Raw genomic sequence first — 18089 nt, 5'->3', positions numbered from 1 at the left:
TGACATTTGAGCTTTCAATATTGGTGGTAGTTTCCAGTTATTGGGAACTTCTGTGCCAGGCACTGCCTGATGAGACAGATATTGTTCTCTCTCTTTCCAAGGGGTGGGTAACTGAGGCTTAGAGAGTTGAAGTAACTTTCCTGGGGCATTCAGTTGATTAGTAGAGTCAAGTTTAGAACCTCAGTCTGACCCAAATTGGATGCTCTTCCCACCTTCCCATATGGCTTCTTGATGGCAAAGAAGAAAGGGAAAAGGGTTCCAGGAAGAAGAGTTTGGAGCACTAAAGGCCCAAAGAAGGGAATGCCTTGGCTAGACTTGGGGAGACTACAACAGTGTGGAGAATGGATCGTGGGGCCGAGGGTTGGGGCGTGAGGTGCTGAGACCTGGTTGCTTTGCCCATCCCGTCAGTGGGGTGCAGCTGTCTGTCCCTATGATGGCCCCTCCCATCAAACCCCTTGCCCACTGTGCCCCCAGGACCTGGTGTCCAAGATGCTGCACGTGGACCCCCACCAGCGCCTCACAGCCAAGCAGGTCCTTCAGCACCCGTGGATCACCCAGAAAGACAAGCTTCCTCAGAGCCAGCTGTCCCACCAGGACCTACAGCTTGTGAAGGTACAGCCACCCCTGGCTCCCACATAGCTAAGCCCCCCATATGTTCCCATGGGCAGGGACATGGGGTGGCAAAACCAGGACATGCCATGTCTATGCCAGGCCATGAAGTGGGACAGAGAAAAAGCAGACAGACCTGTCCTCATGGAGCCCCAGTCCAACCCTGCACTCATGGGCCCCCAGTCCTCAGGGGTTACAGCCCCTGACCGCTGAAGCCCCCAGTCTGATGGGGCAGGCAGGACCAGTGAACATGAAGGACTACAGGGCTGGTTTAACAGTGGGTTGGGTGAACTGTGGAGAACTGGGAGGAGACGGCCAGACCCTGGAGCAGCGGCCCCTGCCTCCCCGGTGAACTGACCTCCCGCCTTCCTTCGCAGGGAGCCATGGCAGCCACATACTCCGCACTCAACAGCTCCAAGCCCACCCCCCAGCTGAAGCCCATCGAGTCGTCTATCCTGGCCCAGCGGCGGGTGAGGAAGCTGCCGTCCACCACCCTGTGAGGGTCGGGGTGCCCAGGCCGCAGGGCGGTGTGAGCCCCACAAAGGCAGCATATTCCCCAGAGGGAGCAGGCCTGAGAAGCAGGGCCAGAGGGAGCTGGAGCCCCTAGGGGCCCAGGAAGCAGCCAGCCCGGATCGCCCCGGTGAGGGTGAGAGAAGTGCCTTCTCCTTCCCCAGGACAGACTCTTCTCGGCTCAGGCTCTGCTGGTTGAAATCGATTGACTGTACAAACTCTTACTTTTTTTAAAGAAAAAAAAAATGGCATCAACCACCGTGGATTTTTACAAGATCCATTTGCCTTTCTGGAAGCAGAAATAGCCGGTGAAGCCCTAGGAGGGGCACTGGATCACGCTACAGCTCTGTGCAGCTGAAACTCCTCAGATCAGCTTTGGGGTCCTCCCCTGGGAACCCCCACAGGTGGCCATCCGTGGCCATGTGCACACACACACCTCCAGGGCAGTCCAGTGGCACCTTCCAGAGCCTCTGGCTATTTAGCAGAACTCATTCGATCCCATCAGTTTTTCATTCTGTTCTGCTGGGGGTTCTGGAACCACTTCCTGCTAGAGGAGAGGACCAAGGCCCCGCTGACCCCCAGCCCCAGGCACCGGCATACGTGTGGGTTCCGCCTCTGGGCCCCTGCACTCCGTTTGGGCAGCCGTCGCGGGAGGATAAGAAAGCACTTTTTGGCCTTCTGTCGGTGTCTCTCGCAGGAGGTCAGTGGGGCGGGCCAGCCAGAAGGGGCAGGGGCTTTTTGTTTCGGCTTGTTTCATTTCTTCCTCAGCTGGTAACTCAGGGTTCATCTGTCCATGGCCTTTCTAATAAACTTACAGTTGAGTTGACGTGTGCTCTCCTTCACCTTTCGTCCTTGGATTTGCCCTCTCTTCGCTTCTGGGTGTTGGCTTTGGCAACAACAAGGAATTAGCCCAGCTGCTTGGAGCTCAGGTCATTTGGGGAGCAACATGCCCAGCACATTCCAGCCAGGGAATTCCATTCTGGAATTGATAACGTATCGGTTTTGTTAGCCACTGGTTACCCAGTGCTGGGCACCACCTGGGCTTGACATGTGTATCTCATTTACTCTTAATCACCACCCTTGAGGGGGAGCGATTCCATTATTATCCTCATTTTATAGGTGAGGAAACAGGCTCCCACCTATTCTGGCCCTGCACCTGTTCCAAGCCTTAGAGTGGTAAACCAGGTAGACAAGGTCACTGTTCTCGTGGGTCTTACCTCCTAGTGGGGGAAACAGACAATTAACAAACCAGGGTCAGGTACTGGTAAGTTATACAGAGTTCAACTGGGGTGAAGGATAGGGAGTGACTTCAGGTAGGGAGGACGGGGAAGTAAACCAGAAGCCGAGACCTGAATTGTGAGAAGGAGCCAGCCAAGCCCGGACCGGGAGGCAGAGGGCAGAGCTGGGGCAAAGGCCCTCAGGGGAAAGCAGGCTGGGATGGAGGCAGGGGCCAGTCATGCTGGGCTATTTGTAGGCCAGGGTAGGGAGTTAGGGCTTAATTCTAGGTGGGATGCAAACCCCTGAAAGAGTAATTAAATGGGGAATGACATGATTTGATTTATATTTTTAAAAGCTAGCACAGACTGCTATGTAGAGAATTACTGGGAGGGGGTAAAGGGAGCAGTTATTGCAGTAGCCCAGAAAAGAGCTGTGGTAGCCTAGACAGGCTGATGGGAGTGGAGATGGGAGAAGTGAACAGATTCAGGATATGCTTTGGAGATTAAGTAGACAGCGCTTGGTGGTGGTTTGGGTGCAGAGGGTAAGAGAAAAAGGAGATTGAAGGAGATCTTCTAGATCTTTGACTTGGGCAGTTGGGTCCCGAGATAGGGAAGAGTTGGGGAGGAGCAGCTTTAGGGGAAATTTTTACAACCCAGTGGGAGACACCTTTTAGATATTCAAATAGACCGTGGCAAATAAGAGGTTTAATTAGAAGCTGGAGTTCTGGGGAGAGGTCTAGACTGGAAATACAAATTTGGAAGTCATCCTCTAGGAGAAAATGTGTAAAGCCAAGAGACTGGTCTCAAAGTGTGGTCCATGGACCAGCCTCATTGGCATCGCCTAGGAGCCTGTTAGAAATGCAGAGGCTCAGGCCCATCCCAGACCTGCTCAGTCAGAAGCTGTGTTTTAGCAAGATCCACGTGTGATTTGTGTGCACGTTGAAGTCTTTTTCTTTATTAAAGAAGTTGTGGGTTTACAGAACCATTATGCATAGAATCCGGGATTCCCATACTACACACTAAAGTCTGAGAAGTCCTGTTCCAGGAACTGAGTGCAGGGAAGAGGCCGATGTGGCTGAGCCCTGGGGCAAACCATGGGGAAGAGAGGAGGTGGATCGAGAGCCAGCACAGGGGACAGCAGCCAGTCAGGGAGGACCTGCCAGGGCCTTTGCTTTTGTACTTCTCAGATAAGAAAGCCAGGGCTGCAGAAGTGAAAAGGACAGTTACCGCAGAAGGGGATACTAATCAGTGACAATTTAGCTTCAGACCTGGGCTAATCACTTAGGTTCTAATCCTACAGCCTCCCCATGGAGCTGGGAAGGATGTGTTGGGGTCCCCTCCACGGCTCACAAGCCCTTCTGAACACTCACTGACATAAACAGTCCTGGGCTGCTGACTGTGTTCTGCTTCCCTGAGACTCAGTTTCCCTGTCTGTGCAGTGAAACCAGCATTTCCTGTCCCACCCAGCTATCTTTGAGCCATAGCCCCAGCTGGAATCTTGAGTGTCATCCCAGACTCTTTCCCTCACTCCCCACATCCAGTTTGCATTCTGACCCCATCATTTCTGTCTTCTAAATATTTTTGAAATTCATCTCTCCATCCTCCCTCCCCTCCTCATATCTTTGCTCCTTCCAGCAGCTGCCTCACTGGTTCTTCCCAGTCTTTTGTGTCCCCAGCATCCTCCATCTAGAATCAAACATCTGACCCAGCATTTCCCCTGGAGTAGCTCCTCACTGCCCACAAGATAGAGCCTAGGAGTCCAGCCCAACACTCAGGGTCCTGCAAGATCTGGGCCCCTGCCAAGCCCCCAGCATCAGCACTCATTGCTGTCCCCAAATTGCTCACAGTCCCTGAACTTGCCATGCTAGGACCTCCACTGGATCCCACTGCCATGTGTGTCTGGCTATCTCCTACCCCTCCTTTAGGACAACTCAAGTGACACCTCCAGGAAGCTTTCTGGGAACCCCAGACTGGGTTGGATGGCTCTACTTTGGGATCCCCAAACACCCCATAGCCCATCTCTTTTGCATACCACACAATTTTAGAAAGAGTTGTTCACATGTTCTCTCCCCAGCAGTCTGTGAACTCCAGGAGGTACTCATCTGTGTACCTCAAGTACCTAGACCCAGACCTGACCTGCAGCTGGTCCGCAGCTAGTGTGTGTTGAAAGGGTGAGTGACAGAGAATGCAGGAACAGTGGATGACAGTGCGGGGCGGGAGCACAACAAACTACACCTGCAGGCTAGAGCCGGGAAAGGCATCTGGAGAGGAAGAAGCTGGTGCTGAAGCCCCGAGCAGTTAGTGGCTGGCCCCCAGAACTGGAAGGAAGGTTCAAAAACCAGGAAATGGTGGTGGTTGGGTAAGGTGGGAGCCCATAGTTGCTTTCCCAGCAGCTAAACCCCCAAACCCAAATACTTGGATTCTCTGATCCTTAGTTTCCCCACATACCAGATGAGAATAATAATTCCGGCCCATCTCACAGCATCCCCTGAAAATCACATTTAGAAAGGGAGAAAGTGCTGCTTGTATAATTAAGCTTGTTTTGGTTTTCATGAGGTTAGGATGACCCCCCAAGAACTCACTGGACTCCAGAAACAATTCCAGCAACCAGCATCTCCAACAGGAACTTCCCTGTGAGTGTCAATGCCTTGAGCAAAACCCACAAATTATTAATCTAGATGTCCCAAGTTCCAGGGTCACTCTTCCCTTTAATGTCCAAATAATGAGCCCCCACCCTGTGTGATATCCCCTCCCATGAGATATCGGATCCCATTATTAAGAAAATGCTCACTGTGTCAGTGCCAGCTCCAAATGCTTTCCATGCATTATTTTATTTAATCCTCATGTGAGGGGGATATAATTAATCTCATTTCATACATGTAGAAAACTGAGGCTCGGGAAGGTTAAGTGACTTGCCCAAGGACACGTAGCTAAGTGGCAGAGCAGAACTTAAATCAAGGTCTGTGTGATTCTGAAACTCACTTGTAACCAGCGTGCTGTCCCAATACTCTGCTTCTGGGAACACCCAAGACTACTAACATGTTCCCCAGGTTGGCCTGGTTATCACTCTTCCCCTCAGCCAGCCACGTGGGCATAAAGATTCCCATAAGATTGGGGTCTGGTCTCAATTAGAGGAAGTAGTTGTTAGAGATTCTGTTTCCCAGCTGGCAAATGGTGGAAACAAGCTGGGAAACTTGGGGAGTTTCCTATGGAGACCCTCATAAGAAAGTGAATTCCCCATCACCTGGAGGGCAGGTGGAGATCTAATGACCCCTTGTCAAGGTCTTAGGGGGGACTCCTGTTCCCAGTGGGGAACTGTTTAGATGACCTCACATGTCCCCTTTGGGTCAGAGTCTCAAATTCGTGTTTGTTGGCACAGTCATCAAAATCCATGTTTCTTACACTTTACCCATTATATATGAAATCACAATGTTTTCTATGATTATTTCAGAGACAGGCACCCTTGGACAAAAGTCTGGCCTCCTATATGTTTAGTATCCAAACATTTAATGGCACCTTGGTTAACACATGAATTTCATTCCCTTTCCCAACCCTGTAATAAAAGGCCACCAAAGATCTTGCCAATCCATGACTTGGCTTTTCATTTAATGGCAAGAATAATAAACACAATTTATTGAGTTCCAGCTGCACACCAGACACCATATATACATCATTGCTAATATTCAAAGCAGTCTCATGAGGCAGGTATTGTAGTTTACATTTTGTGGCAAGGGAACTGAGGCTAAGGGAGTAACTCACCCATGGTCCCCCAGCAAGGAGGCGGCTGAGCCAGGTTTCAGAGACAGGTCTGTCTGGCTCTAAAGCACATATGTGTCCATCTTGGCACATGGGCTGAATTTCACCCCACAGTGACACCTGAAATCTCAGGTTCAGAAGAGCCCTAAAGCTTTATACTCAACCTCCACCCACTACAGGAACCCCCCACAGATGGTTATCCAGTTTCTGCTCGAATACCACCAACGACAGAGAATTCACCACATCACAAGGCAGCTCCCTGCACTGCTGGAAAGTTCCTCCAGCTTTGAACTGAGGGCTTCTGAGTAGCTTCCATTTCTTGGGGGATTCCCACTAACTCCACAGGTCTCGAGGGAGAAATGACTCAAGAGTAACAGCGAGGGAAACCTAGATGAACACCCACCACCAATACAGCCAGTGAAGGAGCTCCAGGTGGCAAGGAAAGGGGAGGTACCAAGGCCATGCCAGGAAGAGAGAAAGACCCAGTGAGGTGAGCAGCAGGGCCTTGTAGGCCATCACCCCACAGGGCCATGCAGTCAGCCCTACCTGTTCCCTCCTGCCTCGACCCCCGCCCAGCTCATTCACGGAGGTGGCAGCAGGTGGTGGGAACAGCGCAGGTCACGGAGTCAGGGGGACCTGCCATCTCACCCCAGCCCCTCTGCTGACCTGCTGTGTGACCTTGGGCAGGTTGCTTTGCTGTTCTGATCTTTCCTCAACTGTCATAAAGGGCCATCGTGAAATTAAATGAGAATGTGTCTGAAATGTGTGGCTATCACCAAGCAGCAACCAGGAATAGAAAGTAGCCTAGAGTGGTGGTGAAATGAAGACTTGGGGTTAGGCTATCCTGGTTTTGTTGTTTAACTTTTTTATTGAAGTGTAAGCACCTATGGGTTAAAAACCAATTGCAGCCACTTGTTGGGGCAAATCACTTACCCTCTCTGCCTTGTTTTCCCCATCTTTTGAGTGGGGGTTAATAGTCTCTACTCCAGTGAAGATGAAACAAGGAAACGTGTGAGAAGCATATAGTGCAGAGCCTACCGGCTATATTAAATGATTGGGGCGCTAAGATGCCCTCCCTCCTCCAGAGCAGACTCCAACCTCTCTCTTTTTTCTCTCTCTCTTTTCTCTCTCTCTTCCACTTCTCTCTCTCACTCTGCTCTCTCTGTCTCTGTGTCTCTCTTTTTTATCTCTCTCTTCCTCTCATCTCTGTCTTCCTGTCTCTGTCTCTCTGCACCCCACTCCACCCCTGCGTTAAGTGGTAGAGGGAGCCACCTCCAAAGCCTGGAGAGAACTCTGCTTTCTGAGCATCCTCACCCCATGGGGAGCAAAGGACAGCCTCTCACAGGGACCTTCTCTCTCTTTTCCCCTTCTACCCTAGAATCTCTTCTGAGTTATAACTCAGGTTTGTGACTCAATCTGAAACTTCTTTTTATAAGTAATTTCCTCTGTTTCTCTTCTCTTCTTCCGTTCCACCCCTACCCTCCAGGCCAAGTTGAGAAATAGAGTGGGGTGAGGGGTGGGGGTGGAGGATGACACATGTCTGAGCTGGGTGTGAGCTGAGGTCACTCCCACATTGCAGAATCTTCTTACTGGGGATGGATTTGGACAAATTCATTCCTGCTGTCACGATGGAGCCCTGCATGTGGGCTTCAGAGAACATCTCTGAAGGGGGCTAGAGTCCCACCTCAAGGAATGAGCAGGGGGTTGGAATCAGAAGGCTCAGATGAGGTGAAATCTCAACACCAGCCTTCACTAGCTGTGTGATCTTGGACAAGTTACTTGGCCTTTCTGAGCCACATTTTCCTCATCTGTAAAGCAGTCCACAGAGAATTGTGGAGAGGTTTAAAAGAAATAATGAGAGTAAAGGCTCTGAGAGATTAGGTGCAGACAAATGGTGACTGAGTTTTAAGAACACTTGATAGTGCCTTCAGAGCTGAGCCAGACCCTCCAGAATCAGGGTTTCTTACCCTGGGGTCCGCGGGTTTCCCAGGCATGAGGAAATTCTATGCAAAATGGTATTATGTATGTGTATTTTTCTGGAGGTTTTCATCAGACTCTCAAAGGGGTTCGGGACCCCCAAAATGTCAAGAAACATTGTGCCAAGCAAGTACTTCCTAGGCATGTCAAACAGCCCTCCCGCCCCAACTGTGCAGTGGTTCATTCAGTGGTCACCTATGGTGGCCTCCTGTGTTCCAGGTGCCGAAGACACAAAGACCAATGCAATTGGCTCCCTGCCCTTCTGGAACACTGAGCTTCAGAGGCGTTAAGGCATTGAGTTCACACCGTTCTGAATGAAGCCTGCTACTAGGACTGAATCCCTGAATCTCTGACTGCAAAGTTGGCCACTTAGTGTCTCAGTAGAGGAGCCCTCCTGGGTCTGTGGGTCAGTCAGGGTCCCCCTGGTTGACCAAGGCCAGCAGGCTGAGTGTTCCATAAGAAAGGACCTGGAAAGAGGAGACGATTGGGTCCTCATCTATCCTCCCGAGGTTGCTGTCTCTGGGCTGTTAGCTCTGACCAGTGCTACTCTGAGCTGACTCAAGGAGCTGGAGCTTCCCTCCTAACTGAACAGGAGCTGACAGGCCATGAGGGAACTCCATATGTACATTTGTGCCAACCGTATTGAGTATTAATTTGCGTAGAATCAAATGTGCAGATTTTAAGTGTACAATTGAATGTTTCTACAAACAGGCGCACCTGTGAAACCCATACCACTCTCAAGGTTTAGAACATTTCCACTCTGTGTCCCTTCTCAGTCAATCTCGCCCAATACCAGCAGCCACTGCTCTGATGTTTTTCACCATGTGTTAGTTTTGACTGTTCTAGAACTTGATATAAATGGAATCATACACCATGTACTCTTTTGTATCTGACTTTTCTTGCTCAGCATAAGGTCTGTGAAGGTTCATCCATGTTGTTTCATGTATCAGTAGTTACATTCCCTTTTGTTGCAGAATTTTTGTTTCATTGAGTGAATTTGTCATGGTATATTTCATCCATCTACCAGATGATGGACATTTGGATTGTTCACAGTTTTTGCCTAATAGGAATAGATTCGCTATGAATATTCATGTACGAATCTTTGTGTGGACCTATTATTTCTACTTCTCTTGGGTAAATACCTAGAAGTGGCATTGCTGGGTCACAGGGAGGTGTATATTTAACTATATAAAAGGTTACCAAACTGTTTTCCAAAGAGATTGTACCATTGTACACTCCCACCAGCATTGTATGAGATTTCCAGCTGCTTCATATCCTTGCCAACATTTGGTAATGTTAGTCTTTTTAATTTTAGTCATTCTAGCAGAAGTGAAGTGGTTTCTCTGTGGTTTTAAATGGCATTTCTCTAATGACTAATGATATTGAGCATCTTTTCATGTGCTTATTGGCTATTTCTATATATTCTTTTGTCAAAGAATATGACCATATGAACTTTTGACCCATTTTTTAAAAAATTGGGTTGTTTGTTTTATTTAGATTGTAAAGAGTTCTTTATATATTCTGGATACAAGCCCTTTGCCAGATGTATGTATTGTGAATATTTTCTCCCAATCTATGACTTGCCATTTCATTTGAAGAGTGGTTTTAAATTTTGGTGAAGTACAATTTATTTATCAAATTTTGAGGGTTTTTTTTTTTTTTTTTTTTTTTTGCTGTTGTTGTTCTATCTAAAAAATCTCTGCCTATTTATTAATCATAAAGATTTTCCTTTAAGGAAATCAATTTTAATAAAAATTATACTAACGAATACTGAGTCCTTAGCACCAAGCACTGTGCTGCATTAACTTAATCATCAGAGCAAAGCTGTGAGACAGACTGTTAATATCCCAACCTCAAAGATGTGAAAACCTAAATAGTGGAAAAATAGTGGAAGGTTAAATAACACACAGCTAGAAAGAGACAGAGTTGGGATTAAATCAGGTTCGTCTAACCTGGAACTCTATGTTACTAACTTTTACTGCTTTACTGCTTCTGTAATTTTAAACCCGGGTGATGATTAGTCTGGGAATTTTAAAGATCTGCAAGGTTTTTATTGGGATTACATTGAGTCTATAGATTAATTTGAGGAGAATTAGCATTTTAATATTAAGTCTTTCAATTCATGAACACAGGATTTCTCCATCTGTTCGATTTTCTTTCATTTCTCTTAGCAATATTTTGCGGACTTCAGTGTTCAGGACTTGTACATTTTTGTCACACTTATCCCTCTAACTATTTCATAGTTTTCATACCACTGTGAATGGCATTGTTTTTCTAAATTTCCAAATTCCAGTTCGTGTCCCTAGTGTTTAGGAATACAATTGATTTTTGTATATTGACATATTTGTCTTGTATTCTGCTACCTTGCTTAGCTCACTTATTGGTTCTAGTAGCTGTTTTTATAGATTCCTTTGAAATTTTTATGTAGATGATCTTGTCCTCTGTGAATAGATTGTTTTACTTATTCCTTTCCAATCTGTATGCTTTTTATTTCTTTTCCTTGCCTTTTTGCACTGGTTAGAACCTCTGGTACAATGTTAAATGTGACGAGAGCTGATATCCTTGTAAGAATTTTTATCATGAATAGAATTTAGTTTTTGTCAGATACTTTTTCTACGCCTATTTAAATGATCATTTCCTTGATGTTTTTTAGTCTGTTAATGTGGTAAATTACATTGATTCAGATGTTAAAGCAGTCTTGCATTCCTGAGATATGTATTATCCTTCTTATAGATTGTTAGATTTGATTTGTAAAAATTTTGTCAAGAATTTTTGTGTCTAGGTTCATGATGTGCATTGATCTGTATTTTTCTTGTAATGTTGACTTCGATGTTTTTCTGGTTTTGGTATCATGATAATGCTGGCCTCAAAAAATGAGTTGGGAAGTGTTCTCTTCAGTTTTCTGGAAGAGTTTCAATAGAGTTGGTATTTTTTATACCTAGATTTCATCTGGTCTTGGAGCTTTCTTTGTAAGAGAACCTTAACTACAAATTTAATGTCTTTAATAGTTACAGGGCTATTCAGATTATGTTTCTTCATGAGTGAACTTTGGTAGTTTGTGTCTTCAAAAAACTTGTTCATTTCATCTAAGTTGTTGGTACCTAATTTACTGGCATAAAGTTGTCATAATATTCCCTTATTATCTTTCAGTGTCTGTAGGATCTATGTAATGTTCCCTCCCTCATTCCATATGTTGGTAATTTGCATCTTTTCCCTTTTTTTCCTGATCAATCTGGCAAGAGGCTGATCTATTCTATTGATCTTCTCAAAAAAACCAGCTTTTGGTTTAATCAAATTTGTGTGTTGTTTTTCTTTCTATTTCAATTGACTTCTGCTTTTAAAATATGTAAGCTTTATTCTGGTTCTTCCATTAAAAACCAATTAAAATACCAATTCTGCCAGGCCTCATTCTCACAGGTTGCTAGTAGAAGTGGTTGATCTTTCTGGTGGGGCCACCCCCACCCCAAGGCTACAGGTGTGGCTGGCCCCAGCCTGAAACTATCAGTTGTGGTCCTGGGCCCACCATGAAGAACAAAAGGCACTCCCATTATAGGAAATTCCAAAGATGCGGAGATCTCCCTAGGAACTGGGGACAAAGACCAACCAAGATTTTCATTATGCCACAACCACACATTGCAGTGATGTTGGCATCTGTTCATTTGCCAGTGAACAAACATTTCCTAGGTACCCACACAACATCTAATTTCTTGGAGAGAAAAATGACAGCTTTGGTTTGGTGTTTGTTAAAAGGCAGTCTATAGGTCACCAAATGGCAGAGTGAGGCATTCCAGGGTTTTATCTCCACACAGAAGTTTTAAACGACAAGCAAAAACAGGCAGAACCATCTTTCTTTGAGCTAGCGGTAACTGGGTGAGTGCCAAATCAAGAAAAAGACAACTTAAAAGCGATAGGAAAACCATGTGGTGCCTTTGACAGCCCTTCACCCACACTCACTCCTTAGTGTGGTGCAGAATCAGCCTATACTCCCAGTGCAGATCACTGGTCCTGGTTCCAGAAGAAGCAGAATAACCCTTGCATATACCAGGGTGCATGTAGCTCTGTAGCAATCTGGTGGCAGCCTGAAGGAATGGACCTGGATACTTGTCTCAGACTCAGCATCCCAGTTTTTACACAGCATGTAGAAGCAGCTCACAGGGCAGCCAATACTCTATAAGGAAGCAATCAAATTGCAGCCACTTGGGGCAAAGGATTACTGCTTTAGGATGTACAATATAGTCCTGAAGACCAGGAGTAAGGACAGTTTCCTGGGGGAAAAGGGACGTTTGGATCCAGAGTTCTGCAAACAGGGAGTTCCTAAGGCCTCACAGTCATGTTGAGGACAAGATGAAGGCTCAGAAAAGACCTGGAGGACCCTATGCTTTTGTCTCACACTATTCTTTAAAGAAGAGTCATCATTAGTCCAGTTAAACTCTCAAGGAGAGCTCTGGCCCAGGCTGATCTGCAAAGACTAAGAAAGGTGTTTTTTTGTGGTTGTTATTGTTAACTCCTGGCATTCAAGGAATTTCAGTCATAACACTAACTTCCTACAAGCTTAGGGAACAGACACCTCAGTGACTAAATTCCAGAGATATCACATTAAAATATGAACATGCCCAGTGTGCAACAAAAGATTACAAGACATGCAAAGAAACAGGAAATGATGCTCAAGGCAAAGAATAAAGCATTAGGAACCAGCAACAAGGAAGACTAGACTTTGGGCATACCAGACAAAAACTTTCAAAAAATTGTCATGAACATGCTCAGAAAGCTAAAAGAAAACATGAACAAAGAACTAAAGGAAATCAGGATAATGACAGAAAACAAAAAGAGAATTTCAATGAACAGACAGAAACCATTAAAAAAACAAACAGAAACATTGGAGCTGAAGACCATAATAACTGAAATTTAAAATCCCAGGGGTTCAACAACAGACTGGAGTTGGCAGAAGAAAGAATCAGTGAATTTTATGAAAACACAGTTGAAATTATTCAGTCAGAGGAGCAGAAAGATAAAGAATGAAGAAAGGTGAACAGAATCTGAGAGACCTGTGAGACACCATAGAGTGTACCAATATACAATTACAGGTGTCCCAGAAGCAAAAGAAAGAAAGAAAGGGGCAGAAAAAAATATTTGAAGAAATAATGACTTAAAATTTCCCAATTTAACTAAAGACTTGAATATACACATCTAAGAAGCTCAATGATCTCCAAACAGGATATGGTCAAAGAGACCTACAAGGAGACACATTATAATCACAATATCAAATGTCAAAGACAAAGGGAACCCTGAAAACCTCAAAGGAGAAGAAATGCATCATGTCAAGGCATCCTCAATGAGATTAATTCTGATTTCTCATCAGAAACCATGGAACCAAGAAGATTGTGGGATGATGCACTTGAAAGAAAAAAATTACCAACTCTTTCAGTTTTCTGACTGCTAAAACAGATACCTTACAATGGGTTGGCTTAAACAATTTTGAGGGTAGGAGAAGTCCAAAATTGAGACATCAGCAAGAAGATGCTTTCTCCTCAAAGACTGTGGCATTCTGGGACTGGCTGCCAGAGATGCTTGGCCATCAGAGATCCTTGTCCCTTGGCTTTTCTGTCACATGGCAATGCATATGACAGCATCTTCTCCTTTCTCTTCTGGGTTCCACTGACTTCCTGCTTCTGGGTGCTGCCTGTGGCTCTCTGTGTCCAATTTCCTCTGCTTATAAGGACTTAAGCCACACCGGATTAAGGCCTGCCTTCATTCAGTTTGGGCACATCTTAACTAACAGCATCTTCAAAGGTCATATTTATACAAATGGGTTCACACTCAGGGGACCAGAGGTTGGGATCTGAACATGCCTTCTCTGGGGAACATGATTGAATCCCCAACACCAACCAGGAATTCCATATCCAGCGAAACTGTCTTTCAAAAACAAGGGAGATTTAAAACATTACAAAGCTACAAAACAGTGTAGTACCGGCACAAGGGCAGAGATACAGAGCAATGGAATAGAATTGAGAGTACAGAAACAAACCCACAGGTCTATGACCAATTGACTTTTTTTTGTACATTTGTCCATTTGCTACAACTGATGAACCAATATTATTATAAATATATTATAAAGTCCATAGTTTACATAGGGTTCACTCTCTGTGTTGTATAATTCTATGGATTTGTAAAAAAAATTTTACTGTGTAAATATATGTGCAATATACAATTTCCTATTTTAACCACTTTCAAGTATACAATTCATTGGCATTAATGACATTCACAATGTTGTGCTGCTATCAATACCATCCAATATCAAAACTTGAAAACATCACCCCAACAGAAATACTGTATTCATTAAGCATTAACTCCCTATTTCCCATCCCTAACCCTGCCCCTGATAACCTGTAATCTAATTTCTAACTCTATGAATTTGCATTTTCTAGCTGTTTCATATAAGTTGAATCATATAATATTTGTCCTTTTGTGCCTGGCTTATTTCACTCAATGATGTCTTCAAAGGTTCATGCATTGTCGCATGTATCAGAACTTCATTCCTTTATATGGTTGAATAATACTTCATCGTATGGATAAATCACATTTTGTTTATCTGTTCATGTATCGATGGACACTTGGGTTGCTTCCACCTTTTGGCTATCGTGAATAATGCTGCTATGAAAACCTGTGCAAATATCTGTTTGAGTCCCTGCTTTTGATTGTTTTGGGAATATACCTAGAAGTGGGATTACTGGGTCATGTGGTAGTTCTACGTTTAAATTTTTTAGAAACTGCCAAACTGTTTTCCACAGCAGCTGAACCATCTTACATTCCCACCAACAGTGTATGAGGGTTCCTAATTCTCCACATCCTCGTGGTCAATTGATTATTGACAAGAGCACCAAGTTCACTCAATGGGAAAAGAATAATCTCTTCAAAAAATGATGCTGGGAAAACCAGAAATCCACATACAAAAGAATGAAAGTGGACTCTTACCTCACACCATACACTAAAATTAACTCAAAATGGATCAATGACCTAAATATAAGAACTAAAACTATACAATTCCTAGAAGAAAACATAGGGAATATCTTCAGGACCTTGCATTAGGCAACAGATTCTTAGACTTTACACCAAAACCAGGAGCACCAAATGAAAAAAATAGATAATTTGGGCCTCATCAAAATTAATACATTTTGTGCATCAAAAGACATTACCAAGAAGGTGGAAAGATAATCTTCAGAATGGGAGAAAATATTTGGAAATCATATATCTGAAAGGGCATACCTGATAGGATGTTTAATATCATATATCTGATAGGACCCAATCAATGGTTCCCAATTGTTTGTTTGAAAACCCTTCAAGCTTCCTTTGTGTTTATTTTTTCTTTTATTAACCCCACGTCCACAATAAAACTACATTTGCTGCTGGGAACAGTGGAAACAGACTGAGATTTGAAGTCAGCCTGACCTAGATTTGGATCTCAACGCTACAGTTTACCAGCTGTATGACCTTAGGTAAGTCACTTTCCCTCTCTGAGCCTGAGCTTCTGCAGCTTCTTCTTTTTCCCTTTGCCTCCCTCCTCCTCCTCCTCCTCTTTCTCCTTATTTTTAAAATAAAATTTACTGAGATATTTTCATACAGTAAAATGTACCCATTTGAAGTATATAGCTGGATGAGTTTTTTTGCTTTTATTTAAAAAATTTTTATTTTTGTAACATATATACAACCTAAAATTTTCCCCATTAACCACATTCAGATATATAATTCAATGGTATTAATTATATTTACAGTGTGGTGCTACCATCACCATCATCCATTGCCACAACTTTTCCATCACCACCAATAAAAATTCTATACCAATTAAGCTTTAACTTCCCATTCCCTAGGCCTCCCAAGCCCCTGCTAATCAGTGTTCTAGATTCTAACTCTAAGAATTTGTTTATTCTAATTATTTCATATCAGTGAGATCATACAATATTTGTCCATTTGTGTCTGGCTTATTTCACTTACTGTTGGATGAATTTTGTCTAACATATACACTCATGTAAAACCACCCCAATCAAAATAGCAAACATTTACATTAGCCCCCACATTCTCTCATACACCTTTGCTGTCAATCCCTCTATCCCCAGACAAATATTGAAATGCTTTCTAATGTTACTGCAGATTAGTTTTGCCTGTTCTAAAATTTAATGTAAATGGAAAAATACAATATGTACTTTTTTGTGTCTAACTTCTTTCATCAGCATAGCAATTTTGAGATTCATCCATTTTACCATATATATATATATCAGTAGTTCATCCCTTTTTATTGCTGAGTAGTATTCCCTTGAATGTTTATAGCACAATTCATTTACTGTTTACCTGCTGACGGATATTTGGGTTATTTCCAGTTTGGAACTACTATGAGTAAAACTGCTACAAACATTAATAAACAAGTAGTTTTTATTTATCTTGAGTAAATATCTAGGAGTGATATTGTTTGGTCATATGGTAAGTGTATGTTTAATTTTATAAGAAACTACCAAACTATTTTCCAAAGTGGTTGTATCATTTTATATTCCCACCAGTAGCATATGAGTGTTCCAATTGCACTACATCTTCACCAACACTTGGTCTTTTTAAGTTTTAGCTATTCTAGTGGATGGGTAGAGATAACTTGTAGTTTTAATTTGTATTTTCCTGATGACTAATGACATGGAGCATTTTTTCATGAGCTTTGTAGCTGTTCATATATCTTCTTTGGAGAAGAGTACAAATTTTTTACCTATTTTAAATTGGATTTGTCTTATTATTGAATTGTAAGAATTCTTTATATATTCTGGATACAATTTCTTTGTCAGATTTACACATTACAAATATTTTCCCTAGTCTGTGATTTATTATTTCACCTTCTTAATAGTATCTTGAGAAGAGTAAAAAATTTTAACTTGATACAATTTATCAAGTTTTACTTTTATGATCATTGTTATTATTATTGTTGTTGTTGTTGTTGTTATTTAATTTGAAGAAAGATTTGTCTAACCCCAAGGTTTCAAAGATTTTTCTTCGGTTTTATTCCAAGTTTTATAGTTTTAGCTTTTACAATTAGAGCTCTGGTCCATTTCAAAGTAATGTTTTTGGAATGGTATGAGACAAGGGTTGAGATTTTTTTCTTAGGCCTGTCCAGTTGTTTCTTAGTACCTTTGTTGAAAATAAATTGACCATTGTATGGCTGCCCTAATAATTACCATATACTAGATACTAAAACAAGAGAAATTTCTTCTCTCACAGTTCTGGAGGCTAGAAGTCTGAAATCAAGGTGTTGGCAGGGCCACACTCCCCTCAGGTCTGTAAGGAAAAATATGTTCGGTTGCCCTCTCTCAGCTTCTGGTGGTTGTGGGAAATCCTTGGCATTCCTTGGTTTGTAGATGCATCACCCCAATATCTGACTCTGCCTTTTTTTTAATTTGAAAATTTGTGGGTTTACAGAAAAATTATGCACAAAATACAACTTGTACTAGTGTACATTTGTTGCAATTGATGAAAGAATATTATTATAATTGTACTATTAACTGTAGTCCCTGGTTTAATTTAGGGTTCACTGTTTCTGTTCTACAGTCCTATGTTGTTGTTTTTTACTCTAGCACCATATATACATCCTAAAATTTCCCCTTTTAACCACATTCGAATATATAATTCAGTGCTGTTAATTATATTCACAATGTTATGCTACTATCACCACCATCTATTACCAAAATGTTTCCAGCACCCCAAACAGAAATGCTGTACAATTTTAAGCATTAATTCCCCATTCCCTACCCACACCCTGGCCCCTGGCAACCTATATTCTAGTTTTGGACTATGAATTTGCTTATTCTAATTATTTCGTATCAGTGAGATCATACAATATTTATCTTTTTGTATCTAGCTTATTTCACTCAACATGATGTCTTCAAGGTTCATCCATATTGTTACGTGTATCAGAATTTCATTCCTTTTTATGATTGAATGATATTCCATTGTATCCACATTTTGTTTATCCATTCATCAGCTGATGGA

At 43.0% G+C, this 18089-nt stretch overlaps 1 protein-coding gene across 6 annotated transcripts in view; it reads left to right on the top strand.

Annotated features, from left to right (window-relative positions):
* Positions 1-1945, top strand: part of RPS6KA1 (ribosomal protein S6 kinase A1) — a 36372-nt gene extending 34427 nt beyond the window's left edge. For all 6 annotated transcript variants that reach the window (XM_037828062.1, XM_037828063.1, XM_037828060.1 and 3 more), the window contains 2 exons: positions 475-612; positions 987-1945. In XM_037828062.1, coding sequence (XP_037683990.1) covers positions 475-612; positions 987-1109 — 261 coding nt within the window. In that variant the 3' untranslated portion in view covers positions 1110-1945. The remainder of the gene's footprint in view (positions 1-474; positions 613-986) is intronic.
* The last annotated feature ends 16144 nt before the right edge of the window (positions 1946-18089 follow it).

This window comes from Choloepus didactylus, chromosome 2 (genome assembly GCF_015220235.1).
Source record: "Choloepus didactylus isolate mChoDid1 chromosome 2, mChoDid1.pri, whole genome shotgun sequence".
Classification (NCBI taxonomy): Eukaryota; Metazoa; Chordata; class Mammalia; order Pilosa; family Megalonychidae; genus Choloepus; species Choloepus didactylus.
This window is presented reverse-complemented; position numbering and strand designations above follow the sequence as displayed.